General features: G+C 50.9%; 1 protein-coding gene across 1 annotated transcript in view; it reads left to right on the top strand.

Moving 5' to 3' along the window:
- Nucleotides 1-18,558, top strand: part of ABLIM1 (actin binding LIM protein 1) — a 364,303-nt gene that overhangs the window by 305,295 nt on the left and 40,450 nt on the right. The window contains 4 exon segments of the mRNA XM_029610466.1: nucleotides 4,571-4,648; nucleotides 5,910-6,065; nucleotides 17,745-17,780; nucleotides 18,265-18,394. Of these exon segments, the coding sequence (XP_029466326.1) occupies nucleotides 4,571-4,648; nucleotides 5,910-6,065; nucleotides 17,745-17,780; nucleotides 18,265-18,394 (400 nt within the window).

Below are 18,558 nucleotides of genomic sequence, written 5' to 3'. Positions count from 1 at the left end.
TATATACATACATACACACACACATGCATGTATAATACACATATGTATATATATATATATATATATATATATACACACATATATATATATATATGTGTGTATATATATATATATATATATATATATATACACACATATATATATATATATGTGTATATATACATGCATGTGTGTGTGTATGTATATATATATATATATATATGTATATATTTAGATTCACATCTCAGCTGTGATGGCAGTAAGAGGCCCCTGTGTAATAAAGGCCGCCTTCTGAAAAGTTATCAAATAAAACTCGGGAAAAGGTATTTCTCCTCGGGGAAATACCTGAGAAGGCGTTGCAGGGTTTCCCCTGACGGAGAGCTGAGAAGCCCGCGCGCTCTCGCTCCGAGGACGCCCTCGGGATCCCCCCCCGAGAAGCGTTATTTCGCCGCACAGTAGCCAGCAAAGCCCTCTGGGAAGACCGAACACCCCCCGGGCGCTCTCTTGTCCGCACCTTGCAGCGTCCCAGCTGTAAAGGCGCGCGCGCTCGCTCACGGTGGTGCCGGATGGAGACTGATTTTCTTCCTTAATAATAAGCCTGACCTTCGCTGTACTGGGGAGCAGGCAGAGAGCTTATGTCGTGCTTTCACCTTCCGTCCTCGTTCAGGCTGCTGACCCTCATTGTGAGAGCTTTGTACAGGGGCAGGAAGGGAGCTGGGTCTGTGGGCGACCTCTGTGCCAAGCCACCCACCGTGGGACTCCTTCCCTTGCTAAAAACTGCTTTTGCTTCTGGCTGCTCTGTGTTTGCCTTGAGCCTTCCCCTGGGGTAGGACGTCAGAGTTATTTGGTTTACTTATTGTTTTGTTTGATCCCGTGTTGTGCCCAGGAAGCAGCCTGGGCCCCTCTTGTCAAGATACTGCAGGAAGTTGTTTGAGCCTGGAGAGAAAGCGTAAAGCTTCCTTGCAGACTGAGCTTTAGAGGTTCTGCTTGCAGACGATCCCCGTGCACCAGGCGATGCCTGCATTTTAATAGAGATGTTCGCGAGGGTATCCGTCTCCCTGCCGATCGCCGGCAGAGATGTTCACGGGCCGGGCGCTGCGTTAGAGGCCTCCTCGCACTTTTTGGGGGGGGGGGGGGGGGTGTCGTTGAACAAGTGCGTCTGGCCGGCGACACTAGATTTCAGTCCTCTGGGAAAACCGCCCTCCAGGATGGGCACGAAAGGGCTGGGGAAGGGAAACGGCAGCTCCCGGTGCTCCCCAGTGCTAGGGTAGCGAGGTCCACAGCTTACATTCGGCCTTATTTTCCCTTCTGCTGGTGGGCAGCACGCGGGAGGATCTCCCAGCTGCTGCTGCTGCTGCTGCTGTGCGCGCGCAGGGCCCTGCTCGCTTTTCCGTATGCCGCGAGGGTTGGCCTGCCAGGAAAGCTGGGTTCAGATTCTGGGGGTCTGCCCCTGACCCTGCTTCTGACCTTGAGCACAAGCCGCTTCATCTCACGGACCCAGTAAGCTCTCTGGGGCAGGGACCCGTCTTTGTACCTCTGTGTAATCTGTTGCCTCGCTGACCCCTGTATAAGTGACGGCAGAGCGGACGGTGCAGCTGTTGTATTCCCGCGCCGGGAAGGCTTGGAGATCACCGCGGGAGCTGCGTGGTGGCGGGGAACGCCGTTCGGGTGCTGGATGGGCTCTTAATCCCTGCCGCGTCGCAGGTCCGGGTGGGGAGGGCTGCCTGCTTCCTCTTTCGCCGGCTCACTGGGGACCCGGTCTGCCGATGCTTTCCTCCTGCCAGTGGGAGGGGGATGTCAAGAGGAAGGTGGGGGGGGGGGGGGGGGGACGACGATTCAGGGTAGAGAGTGAGGAGGGGGAGGACCAAAAGAATAAATGGGGGAGGGGAAGAGTGACCAAGGGGCTGGCGGGAAGAGAGAGAGCAACTACTGGGTTGTGGAGAGGTGAGAGGGCAAGGCAGGCTGGAGGGGCATTGGAGGTAGAGGGTGAGGAGATTACCAGTTGGGGCTGGAGAGGTAAAGCCTGTGATCAGTGGGGGGCGTGAGAAACAGAAAAAGTGGATTGAGCACTAATGGGCCGATACAGTACAGTCCGGTGGAGTGCACCGTTACCCCACAATTGGACGCGTGTTTTGGACGTGCTAGCTTTAAAGGGTAAAGCTAGCACGTCCAAAATGCGCGTCCAACCCCTCCCGCGAACATAATAGCGCCCACAGCATGCAAATGCATGTTGATGGCCCTATTAGGTATTCCCGCGCGATACAGAAAGTAAAATGTGCAGCCAAGCCGCACATTTTACTTTCAGAAATTAGCGCCTACCCAAAGGTAGGCGCTAATTCTCCGGGCACCGGGAAAGTGCATAGAAAAGCAGTAAAAACTACTTTTCTGTGCACCCTCCGACTTAATATCATGGCGATATTAAGTCGGAAGTCCCGAAAGTAAAAAAAAAATAGGAAAAAAACATTTTGAAATAGGCCTCCGGCTCGCGGGTTGAAAACCGGATGCTCAATTTTGCCGGCGTCCGGTTTCCGAGCCCGTGGCTGTCAGCGGGCTCGAGAACCGACGCCAGCAAATTTGAGCGTCGGCTGTCAAACCCGCTGACAGCCACCGCTCCTGTCAAAAAGGCGCTAGGGACGCGCTGGTGTCCCTAGCGCCTCTTTTTACCGCCAGGCCTAATTAAAATAAATTAAAATACTGAATCGTGCACACAGGAGAGCAAGCAAAGGATAAGGGGGAGGGTGAATTGAGAGTGTGAGCAAGAGGGACCGGGGGCAGGTGAGAGAGTGAGAGGGAGAGAGGAAGAGCAGACCCGATAGGGGGGTGGGGGCAATGCTTCATCTTCTGAGCCCGACTGTAAGATCAGGAACAGCCGGGCCCCACCCATCACAGGAAATGGGAGTGAAATAACTTCATATTTTCTATGTTGGCCAGATTCAGGAGCCGGTGCAATAAAGTGCGCACAGGCTAACCCCCCCATGGTTGGATGCTTGTTTTGGACGCGCTAGACCAGCACCCGATGCAATAAAGGGGATCAGCGGGTCCAAAACGCGCATCCAGGCTCGCCCGTAGCTAACGGCGCTCATGACGTGCAAACGCCCTGTGGATGCGGCTGTTATCTCCCAATGCAAAAAAAATAAAACAGCCCATCATCGCCATGCATCCTTTCTAAGGCGGAAAATTTACTTAGCGCCAGCCCCGGAGGTGAAGTTGTCGTTCTGCTAGTCCAAGAGCGCACGAAACAACGACAACAAAAAACAACTGGTCTCTCTAGTTCCTAACACTTATTATCATTGCGTTGCTTAAAATTAGGGGGGAAATGCAAGGGCTCGATTACAAATAGAAATGCATTTCTGGGCGCACAGCATACACGCCGCAGGCCCGCGTGAATATCGTGCGTGTGAGTTGTCCACGGCGGGGTAAAACGGCCGCCCGCTTTCCTGGCCCGCGCACAGCCACGTCTCCCCGGCACCCGATGCTTTTGAGCGCCAGGGGAGACGTGGCGCTCAAAAGCATTGGGAGAGGTGGGCGGGCACGCGTTGGGGAAAAAACAAACAAACGCGCGTGATATTGCATCGGCCTGCTAATGCTTTTGAATTATTTAAGAACATTAGAAACTGCCATGCTGGGTCAGAGCAAGGGTCCATCAAGCCCAGCATCCTGTTTCCAACAGTGGCCAATCCAGGCCATAAGAACCTGGCAATTACCCAAACACTAAGTCTATTCCATGTAACCATTGCTAATGGCAGTGGCTATTCTCTAAGTGAACTTAATAGCAGGTAATGGACTTCTCCTCCAAGAACTTATCCAAACCTTTTTTGAACCCAGCTACACTAACTGCACTAACCACATCCTCTGGCAACAAATTCCAGAGCTTTATTGTGCGTTGAGTGAAAAAGAATTTTCTCCGATTAGTCTTAAATGTGCTACTCGCTAACTTCATGGAATGCCCCCTAGTCCTTCTATTATTCGAAAGTGTAAATAACCGGTTCACATCTACTCGTTCAAGACCTCTCATGATCTTAATCACCTCTATCATATCCCCCCTCAGTCGTCTCTTCTCCAAGCAGAACAGCCCTAACCTCTTCAGCCTTTCCTCATAGGGGAGCTGTTGCATCCCCTTTAGCTCGCCTTTCTGAAATATGCCCAGCACGGCTTAAAGCATTTGTTCTAGAAGTCGGATACTGTGCGTACCTGCCCGAGGTGGCTTACTGTGTACAAGCGGGTACCCGAGGCAGTGAGAGGTAACGTGACGTGCCCAAGGTTGCAAGCAGCGGCGTTTGACGCGAGCTTCTCAGCGCGTTGCTCTGACCGTCGGTCCACTTTGTTTAAAATGATGCACGCGGATGTCTAATTTCTGTTTATTACTTGATGCAAAATGGTTATAGCTTGCAGCTTCCCCGTCCCCCTGTGATTTTCCCAGGAGGGGGGCACCACTTTTGCCGCTCCCTAAAGCCGGCCCTGGTGGGGGAGTGCGGGGCAGCAGCCGCTGTTCTCGGGTCGGTTGGGGCAGCACGCGCGTGGCGACCCTTTTGAAAAGCGCCGTCTGACTGTCCCGCCTGTTTTATTTATTTATTTTTTTTTTGTTTCGCAGCCCACGAGAACCTCGGCTGAGAGCGTGTTTTCCCGGCACGGGTCCAGCATCCCCGGCTCTCCGGGACATGGCATCTGCGTAAGTACCTGCCGCCGGCTGAGCTGTGCGCCCGCTCCTGGTCCTGTCCTCGAGGACGTGGGAACGGATGATGTGCGCTGCTTCCCGGACAGGTGGCCGCCCCCGCCTCGGGGGCTTCCCCCGGTCGCGGCGTCTGAAGGTGTCGGCTGGGGGGAAAGGCACCCTCTGCTTTGAGCTGGGTTTTGTCTGCTCGGTGACGACCTGCGAGCAAAGAGCTTTCACCTAGCGGATGTTCGCCGGGGCGGGCGGTGTTAATGCAGCGCCTCTCATCACAGGGTTATAAACGTGCGCTCGCTTGACTTCTTGCCATTATACAAGCAGAGCTGAAGGAAGGATTTTTTGGGCACTGGCACTAAAAAGAATCCAGGGTCCCCAGCCCATCTAAATTGTATATGACCCCCACCCCTTCAGGCTGTCTCTGGCCACTTCTTTACCTCAGGAAGTGATGGGGAGCTCCTCGCCCTCTGTCAGGGGTCACTCAGGACCACCTTCCCACCTCCCACCCTGCATTGCTCTTCTACCAGCCCTTTCTCACCTCCCTCCACTGTTTCTGACCCTATCCCCATCATTGACCCCTCTGTGCCTCCCACAGCCGCCGCCTCCTCCTCTCTGTTCCTCATCCCTCCCAGAGTTTTATTACCCCCTCCATCTTCCACAGCCTCCTCTCACCCCTCTCAGCCTTTCATTAACCCCTCCTCTGTCTTCCAGAGCCTCCTCTCTATCCCTAATCCCTGCCAGACCTTCCTTACCTCCCCCATCCCCAGTCTTCTATAGCCTTCCTTCCTCTCTCACTCCTTCCGATATTTCATTAACCCCCATCGCTCTGTCCCATCCCTCCCAGCCTTGCATTAACCCCCTCTTTGTCTTCCACAATCTCCTTCACTTCCCAGGCCTGCATTAACCCACTCCATGTCTTCCCCAGCCCCTTCTCTCCATCCTTGTCCTCCTCTCATGCTTCCTGTGTAACCCAGAAGTGCTCTCCGGGGGGATTGGTGGAGGAGGAGCTTGCAGTGGGGCCAGACGTGTTCTGCATTACTTTTCCTTCAGGGTCGCCCCCATGACTGCTCCGGCTCTCCCACTGCCGGTACCTGCTGGGCCCTCCCTCTGTCTCTGGCACAGGGGACTCCTCTCTTTCCTTTTGGAGGTGGAACTCCCTTCAGCTGAGGGATGGAGAGCACAGAAATTAATCCAGCTCCGCGTGCAGGCCCCAGGGCCCTAGCGAGGACTCATGTTAACCTGATCTTCTTTCTCTGTCTCTCAGGCAAAAGTAGACAATGAGATTCTTGATTACAAGGACCTAGCAGCCATCCCCAAAGTCAAAGCGATTTATGACATCGAGCGGCCTGACCTCATCACCTACGAGTCCTTTTACACGGCCACCTTTGAGGACCGTCAGGAGCAGCAGAGCCTGGGAGAGGTAAGGACCTTGCACATCGTTGGCCTTCCCCCATTCAGAGTCAGAACGTCTAATGGCGATCCAAAGAAAGACGCCAACGGCACTCTCCCAAGAGAGAGCAAATGAAGTCGTGAGAACTGCACGCATCCGATTCAGTGTCCTTACCAGCTGCCATCTATCTTCTCTCCTGCAGTAAGACTAGAAAACGCCAGAATGCTTTGCACTGTTAGGCCAAGTCTACTGCTGCTGCTACTACTACTCAGCATGTCTGAAGGGCTTCTCACAAGAGACAGTCCCTGTTCTGTAGAGATTTCAGTCTAGTCAGGACAAAGAGGCAAAACAAAACAGACTGCGGGAATTTCATTCATTAAGAGAATGGTTAAAGCCAATAAGGCTAAAAGAGGTGCACCGGGGATTAAGATTTAAAAGCAGCCTCAAAAAGGTGGGTTTGTAGACTGAATTTGAATAAGACCAGAGAGGACCAGTGTCCTGATTCAGGAAGTCTATCCCAAGTGTATGGTGGAAAGCACAGAGTCAGGCGTTGCTGATAGGGGAGAAGATACTTGTCCAATGAGCAGAGTGCATGAGGAGGGTTGTAGCAAGAGATAAGAGAGGAGAGGTAGTGAGGAGCTGCACAATGAAGGCTCTTGTAAGCGAGTAAGAGGAGCTTGAACTGTTTGCGGGAATGGATAGGGAGCCAATGTAGTGACTTCAGAAGACGGGTTATATGGGTTTAATGTCTTTGGCAAAAGATAAGTCTTGCAGTTGAATTTTGGATGGATTGTAATAGAGAGAGATGACTGACTGGGAGACCTGTGAGGAGAAGGTTCCAATAGTCTAAGCGGAAGGTGACGAGAGTGGATCGGTGTACTGATAGTATTTTCAGAAAAGAAGGGATGGATTTTGGTGATGTTACAGAGAAAGAAACGGCACATTTTAGCACTATGGATATCTGTAGCGAAGGAGAGACAGGAGCTGAAGATGACCCCAAGATTACAGACTGAGGGGTTTGGGAGGATGACAGTGTTATCCAGAGAAATAGAGGGAGAGGAGAGGAAGTGAGCTTGAGGGAAAGATAAGGAGCTCTGTCTTGGCCATGTTGAGTTTAAGGTGGCATTGGGACATCCAGGCAGCAACATCAAACAAGTAGGCTGAGATTTGGGACTGGATTCCTGATGACCTTTCTGATATAAAGAAATAAAAATGATGTAGGAGTTGGCAGCATAAAGATGACATTGACAATCATGGAAGATGCCAGAGCACAAAAGGACCAAGTACAGAGAGAGAAGAGGAGAGGAGAGGCCCAGGACCGAACCCTGAGGCACATCAATTGATGGTGGAGTGGCAGTAGAGGAGGATGTAGCAGAGGACTCACTAAAAGTGCAAGGGGAGAGGTAAGAAGAGAAACAGGATAGGACAGCAGCCCGAAATTCAAGTAAGAACAGACTATGAAGGTGGTGACCAACAGTGTCAAAAGCAGCAGATAGGTCAAGGAGGATAAGGCTTTGGCTATGAACAGATCATGGAAGAGTTTGGGATGTAGAGAGTGAAAACTATATTGGAGTGGATGAAATGGCTTGAGATGGAAGACAGTCTCTTACAGCGAAGGTGAACGGCACGTTTGAGCAGTTAGAATGTGAAAGGCAAGGGATGTCAGGTAGGGTCCAGAGAGGGAATTTTAAGGAGTTGTGTGATCGCAGCAGAAACAGGAGCAGTAGAAAGTGACAGATAGAAGGGATGACTGCTGTGTAGACAGAGCTGAGGAACAGGGTAGTGAGTTTGGAGGAGGAGAGATTGGTAGGGACCAGGGAAGAGGGAGGTGACCTGGATGAGAACTCAAGACTAATTTTGTGAACCTTGTCATGGAAATAGTCAGCCATAGTGTGGGCAGAAAGTGAAGGGGAAGGGTGTGTGTGTGTGTGCGAGAGGCAGAGGCAGTTTGAGGAAGGAGATGAGTGAGATGTAGTAGTCTTGAGGTAGCAGATTGAAAGGACGCCAGTATGTATTTGACATGCATGACGTCAGCATGGACACTCTCTACATAGCGGCCTTACGAACACAGGAAGTGAATTCTGGGGGTGAGCCCAGGCTGAGGTTTCATGCGCCTCACAGGATGGATAAGGAAAGTGGCAAGAGTGTCTACAGCAGAGGAGAGTATAGATTTATAGGAAGAAGCTGCATCATTAACTGCTGGAGACAGGAGTGGAGAGGATACGAGGCTCATAGTCTGGATAATCCTGAAGGTGTTGGACAAAGCTGGGAGGGAGGGTGGTTAAGTGTGAAAGTTATCAGATGATGATCTGAGAGGGGGAAAGTCTGAGAGACAGAGTTGGAGGAAAGGACTCGGTCAAAGCAGTGGCCATGCTGGTAGAGCAGAGTTGGAGGTCAAACGAGGAGGTTAAGACAAGGAGTTTGGAGGCATAAGAGTCAGAGAGGCCATCAGCATGGGGGTTAAAGTCCCCAGAAATGAAGGAAGGGGAAGATGGGTCAAGAAAGAAGGAAAGCCAGGAGTCAAAGTCATTGAGACAGGAGGAGGGGGATTTATGAGGGGACTCGATAAATGACAGCTACCTAGAGAGCTGGTGGATGGAGTAAGTCTCAAGGGGAAAAAAAGGATTGGGATTACATCGTAATGTGGTCTCTTAGTAATTGATGGCAGATGAAGACCCAAATGGTGCATCCAGTCTGCCTAGCAAAATGTTTAGGGTTGTAACTGCTGCTCCATGCAGGTTACTGCCATGCAAAGATTTTACAGCTAAAGTTACTGCTGGTGACCCCATTCCTTCATTTCCATCCTCCGTGTTTGCCCCCTGCCCTTCTGAACTCCATTACCATTCTTGTCTTCGCCACTTCTTCTGGGAGGGCATTCCCTGCATCAGCCACAGTTTCCGTGAAGAAATACTTCATGGCATTGCACCTGAGCCTGTGGCGTTACATACGATGACCCCTAGTGAGGTGGAAGGAGGGGGGGGGGACCAGCTGTGCAACACCACCATCCTGGCTGGCTGTGCAAGGTGTTTGGGGGAGAGCGCAGCCGTTGAAGTAGGGTCCTCAGGAGAAAGCCAGGTCTCGGTGAAGGCGAGGAGATGAAGAGTATGAGAGAGAAAGTGGACATGGATGTAGGCAAGCTTGTTGGAAATAGAACGGGCATTCCGCAGGGAACCCGAGAAAGGGAGGGAGGAGGGGAATAGGGATACGTTTAGAGGGGGTAATTGATGTGCACAGATGGGATGAGAGTTGCCTTTGGTAGACCCGTCTTGGGAGTGATATCCCCAGATGAGAGGAGGAGAATACGGAAAAGAGAGATGGAGGTGTGACAACAGTGACGAACCCTGAGAATTCCTTGTAGCATGGTGCAGTTAAGGTTGCCACCTGTTCTAGGTCAGGCCAGCATGGGATCCAGCCCTGCTTTTGCCTCATTGAATGCTTTTTTTCTTAATGCTACAGGAAGAACAAGTCTACGTACACAGTGGGGCAAAACCCAGACTGGCTGACCCTTGTTGGGTTTGACCGGAGACAATTGTGTGCGTGTTGCTAGCAGTAGCAGTGTCACCTGCCCAGTCACTAGCAGTCAGGTCCTCCATGGCACAGCATGCCAGATTCCTTGAATGGCCAGCTCCTCTCCTCTGTGTCTGATGGTTACCGTAACTTTTCTTGGCAGGCTGCCAGTCCCAGGAGTGACAGATCATTGACTCCCATCGACAGAGTAAGTTGGGCGTGCTCCTAGCACGCAAACGTGTGGCGACTAATCCATCTGCAGAACGCTGTTCATCCGTCCTTCCTTTCCTCTCTAACACAATGGCTGTCCTGTGCTTACAGTGGGATCTCTCCCTGCAGAAATCTGTCCCTTCCCTTTGCAGTATGCTCTGAATCACGCTGTCATAGTCTGATACATTAGTGAGAGAGGTCTTTCTTGGCACTGTTGAGTGCAGCTGGGACCACTTTTGAGTCTGATCAAGTCTTGGATAGGAGTTCTCTGACATTAATACAGGTGGTTGGGTCATTGGCTTAGTAGGGTACTCTCACTCCTGTAATCCAGCACCCTGTCATGGTGCTAGGCAGCGCTGTGCTCCCTGTATTATAACTGAGGCAGAGCTGCCTGTGGCCATCCCTGTCTGCTGCAGTGGCAGCTGATGTCGTGTCAGGGTGAGGAGAAAGAGAACTTGAAATCCATGACACTGGCTGAGGCCCCTGGTAGAAATGTAAGCACCAGGTTTGGCCGATCCTGTGCCAGTCCTTGATGAGTCCCTGCTGCTGCACCATTGGTGTGGGCGTGCCGTGGCCTTAAATGTGTCATCTTCTGGTTTTGGCTCACCATTTCCTGCACCTTTGGGCTTCAAGCTCAATAGGACTTGGCCTTTACTGGGCCTATGGCACCATGAGCCTTCTTCACTCACATCTACCCAGGGGGTCTCCTGTATTTTATAAACCTTCACTTAGCCAAGGGCCACGGACCATGGTTCCCTTCAGAGCCCCATATGTGTGCATCTTGAGTCTGGCCAGTAGTCATTTCTGTTGAGCAATGGCTGAGGCTCCTTCCCACTCCTCCTCAACCCTCAGAGACATGAACGCTACCTCTGCAGCATCTCCAGTCCTGGGGAGTAGAGTCCTGGCCTGGGTCTTCCACTTGGTGCACTTAACACTGCCACAGAGCAAGCCACAAATCTGTCGTATTTTCTTGCTTTCTTTTAACTTTGGAAAAATGTTTATTAACAATGAAACCTTACGGCAACGCATTGAAGCAGGGCCGGTTCTTCCATTAGGTGAACCGGGCGATCGCCTAGAGCGCCACAATTTTGAGGGTGGCGGGAGGGGCAAGTTTCATCTTAAACAGCAGAAAACAGCCCCTCCTGTCCCTACTCAGCGGGCAATAGGAGGGGAAGGGATGAGGCTGGTGTGCATAGAGCACGGCAAAGAAGAACCGCTCCGCTCCCTATTCCAGTCCCCCCCCCTGCTCCCCAACCAACAAGAAGGGAAGGGGTGAGGTCGGAGTGGATGGCAGAGCAAAGAGTTCAGGTTTTGTCTGTGTAGTTCCGTTTCAGATTTCTGGTCCCGTACTCTCTTTGACGAGGGTCCGTTTTCTGCTTGGGTGCCCAAGATGAGATATTCTGCTAGTGTGTAGGGATCTGTAACAGTCCGGCTTGTTGGGTAGGCCCAAGAGGCAGGATTTTGGTGTTCTGGAGCCCCGTGTATGATGCTTTCTCTTCTTGCAGTTTGAATTCCGAGTTTCCGTGGGGTTAGGCTATGGCAGATTTCCTTTCTAGCTTCCGAGTGCCTTTTTGGCTGGGTTTTGTATTACTTCACAAATCTGATAATGGGGTGGGTGGTTGTGTCACTGTTACTGCGGTGACGACAGAGTTAGAATGTTTTTCTCTAGCAGGAAGCCAGCCAGCCGGCCATTTCAAAGCTTATCTTCAAACAGTACAATATGAATAGTTCAGATTTCAAACGTAGGTATTTCTTGATTTATTTTTTTATTGTCTACCCCACAAAATCACAGGTATCGTATTTGTCACACACTTAGACACGATTTCTGAAATCTGTCTGTCTATTCCAGTAAATGAAGTCCAGCCACCCAAGGCAGAAACTCTTGTCCTCCTGTTCCAGTCTAGAAGCGGCTTCCAGATTTCCTGGGCATTACAATCCTCCTTCCATTGTGCACTCCTGGTCCACATGAGTTTCACTCTTCCAGTGACCAGCACTTCTCCTTCTTGGGGGTTGATTTAAAGGGATAGCTCTTTTTTAATTAAAAAGGCAGTTAGGTCCCCAGAAGATTACTGCAAGGCCTGCCGGTCGTCACTCGTCCGCTCCTCCATGAATCCATGGTAGAACGTCTGTTCAGATATGTCTGACATTGCCACCACGTGTGATGTAAAGAACGACGGTCGCCCGGAAGGATGAAAATCCGTCTGAAAGAGAACAGGAGGCCATAACTGAGGAGGTGGCAACAGGCGAGGTTAATCTTTGAGCGCTTCTGGCCGCTCTGCTCTTGCAGTATCCCGTCAGTTCCATTTTCTTTTCAGCATTTTGGAGGAAAGTACTAGAATATTTAGCAATCACCATCCCAGGGTTCCTGGAAAGCCACGCTCGGCTTTGTGAGGTATTGTTGCTGCACGGGTGAGAGTGCAGGGCGTATGCGGATTTATTATTCTATTCAGCACTTTAGCAAGGCTCAGCCCGGAGTCAAGGATGTGATTGCGACATCTTGCCATCTCTCGTGCGTCCCCTCGGGGTTATTTATCTTCTGTGCAGAAAGGGGTGGGGGTTGCTACCCCCTGCCATCAATATTACGAAGGAGACATTTCAAAACCTCACCAGGCATGCAAGAGCAGGGTGAGGTCACCTCACGGGTTATAAACCAAACAGACAGCCAGATCCTAGCACAGCAGCAGAGGGGGAGAGGCTGTGACTCTGCCCAGAAGTGGGAGCTCGGCTCTGCCCAGCCTTACATCATGCAGGGAGGGACTGGCCTTTCACAAAGCAGCGAAAGCAGATCCGTAGCTTTATGCTGTGACAACAAGGATTCACTCTTGTCTTAACATGAAACCGGGCAAAAGCAAACCAGTTCTCTATCAGCTTTCATGCAAGTTGCAGCTGCGGTGGGAAACATAACAAAACCTTATGGAAATATCCGGGAGGTGGTGGGACGGCAGGGGGAGACCTGAATACCGGACTGGATAGAGCCTGCCAATAAAGGTGATGGAAAATAATTAAAGCCAAAATAGCAAAGATGAGTTTTCAACATGGGGGAGGAAGGGCGCCAAGGGTTGAATACAGAAGCAGAATCTGACACCCAATGTGAGAAAGGGGGAGACTGTTTCAGGGTCTCTTTCCCCCAGGAAATGTGGTGTCTATAACAAAATGGCCCTTTGATCCTGCCCCTAGCCCATTCACACGGCTGCAGTGAGCACAGCACACTCAAGGTGCAGTAAAAGTATAGTGCATGATCTCAGATACACAGCGACCTCCCCTGATCCCCAAGGGCAAGGATGCATGACCTGGAACAGTGAATTTGTCCACTTACATTTCGCACTACATCACGTTATACCATGCATTACCTGTAACCAGGTATTTCTGCAACTCCACCTTTAATAATGATTTATGGACTTTTCCCTCCAGGACATTGTCCAAGCCTTTTTTAAATGCAGCTACACTAACAGCTTTCACCACATCCTCCGACAACAAATTCCAGAGCTTAATTATGCATTGAGTAAAAAAAAATATTTTCTCCTATTTGTCTTAAATGTATTACCAGTAACTTCATTGTGTCTCTCCTGGTCTGGGTATTCTTTGAAAGAGTAAACCAATTTACATTTACTCTTTCCACTCCACTCATTATTTTATAGACCTCTGTCATATCTCCCTTCAGCCGTCTCTTCTCCAAACTGAAAAATCTCTCTTGTGTGCTAAAGGGTACAATTTAAAAAAGCAAATCTTTGCTGAGGTTTTGTGTTGTGTGGTGCCATCTAGTGTTAATAAATGAAACACACTCCTTGAGGATTATCCATCTTTGGTGACGTCCGCGATGAAGGAAGGGGGGTGGCAAACAGTGAGTTGTGGGTTTGATTTTCTTAGGGAAATTCAGAACTACAACTCCCTGCATGCAACAGGGCGAAGCCAGGTCTGGATTGGCCTGTTTGGCTGACATGGAAAGAGGTGGCAAGCATAGGTAAAGGCCTGTTTTATTGTGCTCACTTTTTATCTGAGAATGAGGAAGAGTCTACAGGAAGAAATCCTGCCCGTTTACAGAAAGAGGCTTTTCTGTCTATAGACATGGCGCATAGGTTAAATGTTCCTGAGTGAACTGAAATCTGGGGGCAGTAATTTATTTGTTCAAATTTGATAGTCTGCCTTTCCTCTAGGACTACAAATTACAATAATTGGGAAATAAACTGTATAAACACTTTACTAAAATACAATAAGGTCATAATTAGACATTTCATTCAAAGCACACTGCCAGAAAATCTTCTTGACCAGTTTCATCCTGGAGGAGTTTCACATAACCAGATAATAAGCCTGTTATATCACAGACGCTTGTTCATAGGACCAGGCTTTCAATTTTTGGTTTTCTAAAAAAACAAATAACAAAGCTCAGTCCTCAGTTCAAGAGGGGGGAAAGAAATCCAACGTTTTGGCCCCACACCGCTATAAAAAGTTGCCTCCTAAAGATCCAGCTGCTTCGTATAACCCATCTGATAAACACATTGCAAACCCCCTACGCACAAGACCTTAAACTCAGCTCTGCTGACTACCGCAAGCCAATGTAGGCGACACAGAATAGGGGTTATGTCATCATTTCTTCCCTCTTCAAATTTGTCCCAAGTTGTCGAGTACGATCTGAATCCAGAAACCGGTCCGGCACGTTTACCTCCCGCCGAGGCTTCATCCACATTTCAGAGGCCATCTTGATCCTCAAGCTTGGCCGCCTGCTTGCCCCCACTTCCTCTGGATTAAGACTGACTCCTAATAAGACAGGTAGAGTGGAGGGCGTCTGCTCTTCCCGTGTGCCCCGATTATATGTTTTCATGCTATGACAAATATTCCTCGTTAACTTGCTCTTTTCCTAATTATCTTTGTAACAGCTGCTCTCTGGGTTATTCTCACTGCTCGCTTTCCACAGGCTGACAAGAATTTGACCCGACCTGTGCAAGAAGAAAGGTTCTTACCTGCTAATTTTCGTTCCTGTAGTACCACGGATCAGTCCAGGCTGCTGGGTTTTGCCTCCCTTCCAGCAGATGGAGACAGAGAAAAACTTGTAGAGCACCTCCGATTAGACCGGTGTGCCACCTGCATCTCCTCAGTATAAACAGTCTCAAAGCAGAGAACTAGTAAAAACGTCAGACTAAATTGACAGATCAGCAAGACAAACAGGCAATAATATACCCAACTTTGAGCAACGTGAATATAGGAAAAAAAGTAACTTGTCGTCTTTCGATACTTTTGGCTACCAACAGAATCGTAGAGCGGACTCTCATGGAAAAGGAAAAAGAAACGAACCCTCTTTCTGGGAGGGCGTCTGGACTGATCCGTGGTACTACAGGAACGAAAATTAGCAGGTAAGAACCAATTTTCCTTTCCTTGTATGTACCCGGATCAGTCCAGACTGCTGGGATGTACCAAAGCTTCCCTACGCAGGGTGGGACCCTGAGTGTCCCGCTCAAATGACCCCGCTGCCAAAATTGTTAACGTCTGGAGCCTGGACGTCCAATCGATAATGACGAGCAAAAGTATGCAACGTCTTCCAGGTCGCAGCCTTTCAAATCTCCTGCGGCAAAACTAACACTCAGCCCATGAAGCGGCTTGAGTGCCCACGGGAACGGGTCTGTGAGAAGGACCTTGAAGGTCGAGGCTTGTCCTCCGGAAGCCTATGAACCTTGTTCTCCCTCAAAGACTTAATCAACTGCTCCAGGTCCTCCCCAAAGAGGAATTTGGCCTTCAAGGGTAACGAACTCAGTTGAGCCTTGGAAGGTACATCAGCCGACCAATTGCGTAGCCACAGGAGCCTTCTCGCCGAAACCGCCGACGCCATGGTTCTGGAAGACGTACGGAGGAGGTCATACAAGACACCAGCTCCGTATGCCACTGCCACCTCCAAGCGCTCCGCCTGAGCGGATTCCTGATGCAGGAGGTCCTGGGAAGTCAGCAACTGTTGGACCCAGCGAAGGCTCGCCCAGAGCATAAAACTACTGTAAGCAGCTGCAGGTATCCCCAGTGCCGAGACATCAAAAATTCGCTTAAGCAGAACCTCAAGCTTTCTGTCCTGAAGATCCTTAAGAGCCGGCAACTGGTATCATGGTCCTCTTCGTGACAGCCGACACGGAGGCATCCACCTTGGGAGACTGAAGAACCTCCCATTCGCGGGTCATCAACTGCTGAAGCATGGGATGAAGAGGAAAGGTCTTGGATGGACCCCGTAATCCTGCCAGGACCCGGGTCCACGGAATCCGGAGGGAGGGTTTCTTGTGGAAGATCCACACCGAGCTCCGCCAGAACCCACAGGATAAGTGGGCCTAATTCCTCTCGATGAAACAGGCGGAACCACCTTTGGATCATCGCCCTCTAACGGCGTGCTTTTCTCAACATCCTCCTCTGGGTCACCTCCCGGGAGGGCCAGGGGACCTGACAGCATATCTGAAGCACCAGTGGCCGCTACCGCAGGGCTGGAGGCTCCGTCTCCCTAGAGGGATGAGCCCCGCAACCTCTTGACCCAGAGCGATCCCTGGGACTCCTGACAACGGAGAGCTTTCCACGGTGGACCCTGCAGGGTGACTCCCGCCTGCTGGCTCTGAGTAGCTAAGAATGCTTTGTGCATTAACAGCACAAAGTCCAGAGAAAATGCTGAAGGACCACTCCCGAGGATCGGGCCCCTCATCCGAATCATCCAGAGAGGGATCCTGGGTGACCTCCGGGCTGCCAGGAACCGGTGACAGCGCGGGAGGGAGCTCTCCACCCCCCCCCCCCCTAGATCTCTTTTCTGCGCGGCAGCGAAGGATTCCAAGATGGCCGCCGTTCCCGCGCTCAGCGGGAACGGATCAGCCTGAGCTGTCTGATCGGCTGCTCGTTTGCCCGCTCCCCGAGGGACCTTCTCCTCCTGGGAGGCGGCGCACGCAGAGCTCAGAGCGAGAGAGAGCTGTAAAGCAGACTCCCCGCAGGCCACACATCTCGACGGCCGTGGCATCGGTAGGCGGGGGAGGGGGAGGGCCGAGGAGAAACCACGCAGCCAGGCAGAAAGGTCTTACCTGCTGGACAGACGCTGCTCCTAGTGCCCCACCGAACGCTTCTTCCCCGGGACCATCCGAATCACAGACCTGCTATATCTGGTCCTCGTTTGGGTTGGGTTTTTTGTTTGTAGCCGACTGCTACCGAATAAGACGGGCAGGCTGCCTTTTTTTTTTTTCAATTTGGACTGTGGGACAGCGGTGGGAGGGATCGGACCACGGGGTAGCCAACCCCAGCTCCTTCACCCTGCAACCAGGAGGGATGGCCCCACTGGGCCCTGCCAACCCCCCTGGGAGGATTCCTCTTCTTGGTTTTGTTTTGGCGGTTTTTTGTTTGTCCTGAGATCTGCTGGTCTGCCTTTATTTTTTATGCCTTTCTAATTTTAATTTTTTTTTTTTTTCCTGTCCACACCTCCAGCCAAAAGGTGAAGGCCGCAGGTTTTGCACCACCTCCGCCTGCTGGAGACTGAGAAATACCGAGGAGATGCAGGAGGTTCACCGGTCTAATCGGAGGTGCTCTACAAGTTTTTCTCTGTCTCCATCTGCTGGAAGGGAGGCAAAACCCAGCAGTCTGGACTGATCCGGGTACATACAGGGAAAGCATTTTTACTGTGGAGGGGATGGGAATCTGAGGTCGTGGCTTTCCTGGGGGACTGGAGAGAAGTACGGATTTCCTAAATGTGACCTTTTCATACAGCTGGCGTAGCTCAGGACAATTTCCACAGCTGGTTCTCCCTCCGCTCTTTCTCTTCTTGCTGGCTCTCTCCTCCCCTCCCTCGCAGGGATGTCGGGCGCTAACAGCGGTCTCAGTAAGCTTCAGGCTAGACTTGACGATTGCATCCCTGCGCCCTGAGGCAGGGGTCACTGTGCATCCCTTCATCCCCTCCGGGAACGGGCCTTGTTTCAGGAAGGGCTCTGCTTGATCCTGACTCCCTGGCGGAGCAGACGTCGCCACTGAAACCGTGTTTTGTCTCTCTTACAGTCTCCAAGGACGCTGTCACCCACACCATCCGCAGAAGTAAGTGCACGGTATCCGGGGAGGTATGGTTTCATCTGATTGTAAAAATAATATTCTATCAGCTACGTCAATAAAAATGTCATATGCATGCATCTGCTGTAGATTCCAGAGACGTGCTCACAAATAATGTGGATTTATACGTATATATAGGAATATACTTTGACATTTTGATTACAGACTGAATTTGACTCTCTTAGGCGCCATCTATCTGACATAAAAGTCACGTGGCCTTCTTGTTAACTCTCTCTCTGTTAGAAGTAACTGCACTGGTTACGAGTTCGCAGTTGTGCCTGAGGTGGTTCAGAGCCCTCTTGCGGCGTGGTTTTTGGCACATCCTGGCTGGCGGCGTGGTCGCCGGCAGAAGCCACTATCGGGGACAGTCACTTTGTGTCTTTGCAGCCCTCTGCTCCTGAATAAACCTGTGTAACTCCCTTCTGGTGCTGACCCAGCGTCCGCTCAACCTGTTCTTGCTTTTGCTTTCTAGGGCTATCAGGATGTCCGCGAGCGCGCCATTCACCGATCTACCAGCCAGGGATCTATCGGATCTCCCGTCTATAGCCGCCATAACTACACGCCCACGCTGTCCCGTTCCCCCCAGCATTTCCACAGACCCGGTAAGAGCCTCGGTGGCCTGTAGTCAATTTGTTGGCAAAAATAGGACATGAACAAATACAAATAAGATTTTTTTTCAGTGCCAGATGACTTTACAAAGCATTTTTACATTTTATTTCTGGAGATGAAAGGAAGATTTTGTTTCAAGTTTTCAGTAGATGGAAGG

The sequence above is a fragment of the Rhinatrema bivittatum genome, chromosome 7 (genome assembly GCF_901001135.1).
Source record: "Rhinatrema bivittatum chromosome 7, aRhiBiv1.1, whole genome shotgun sequence".
In the NCBI taxonomy this organism is placed as follows: Eukaryota; Metazoa; Chordata; class Amphibia; order Gymnophiona; family Rhinatrematidae; genus Rhinatrema; species Rhinatrema bivittatum.
Note: the sequence above shows the minus strand (reverse complement) of the source record. Positions and strands in the feature narration are given on the sequence as shown.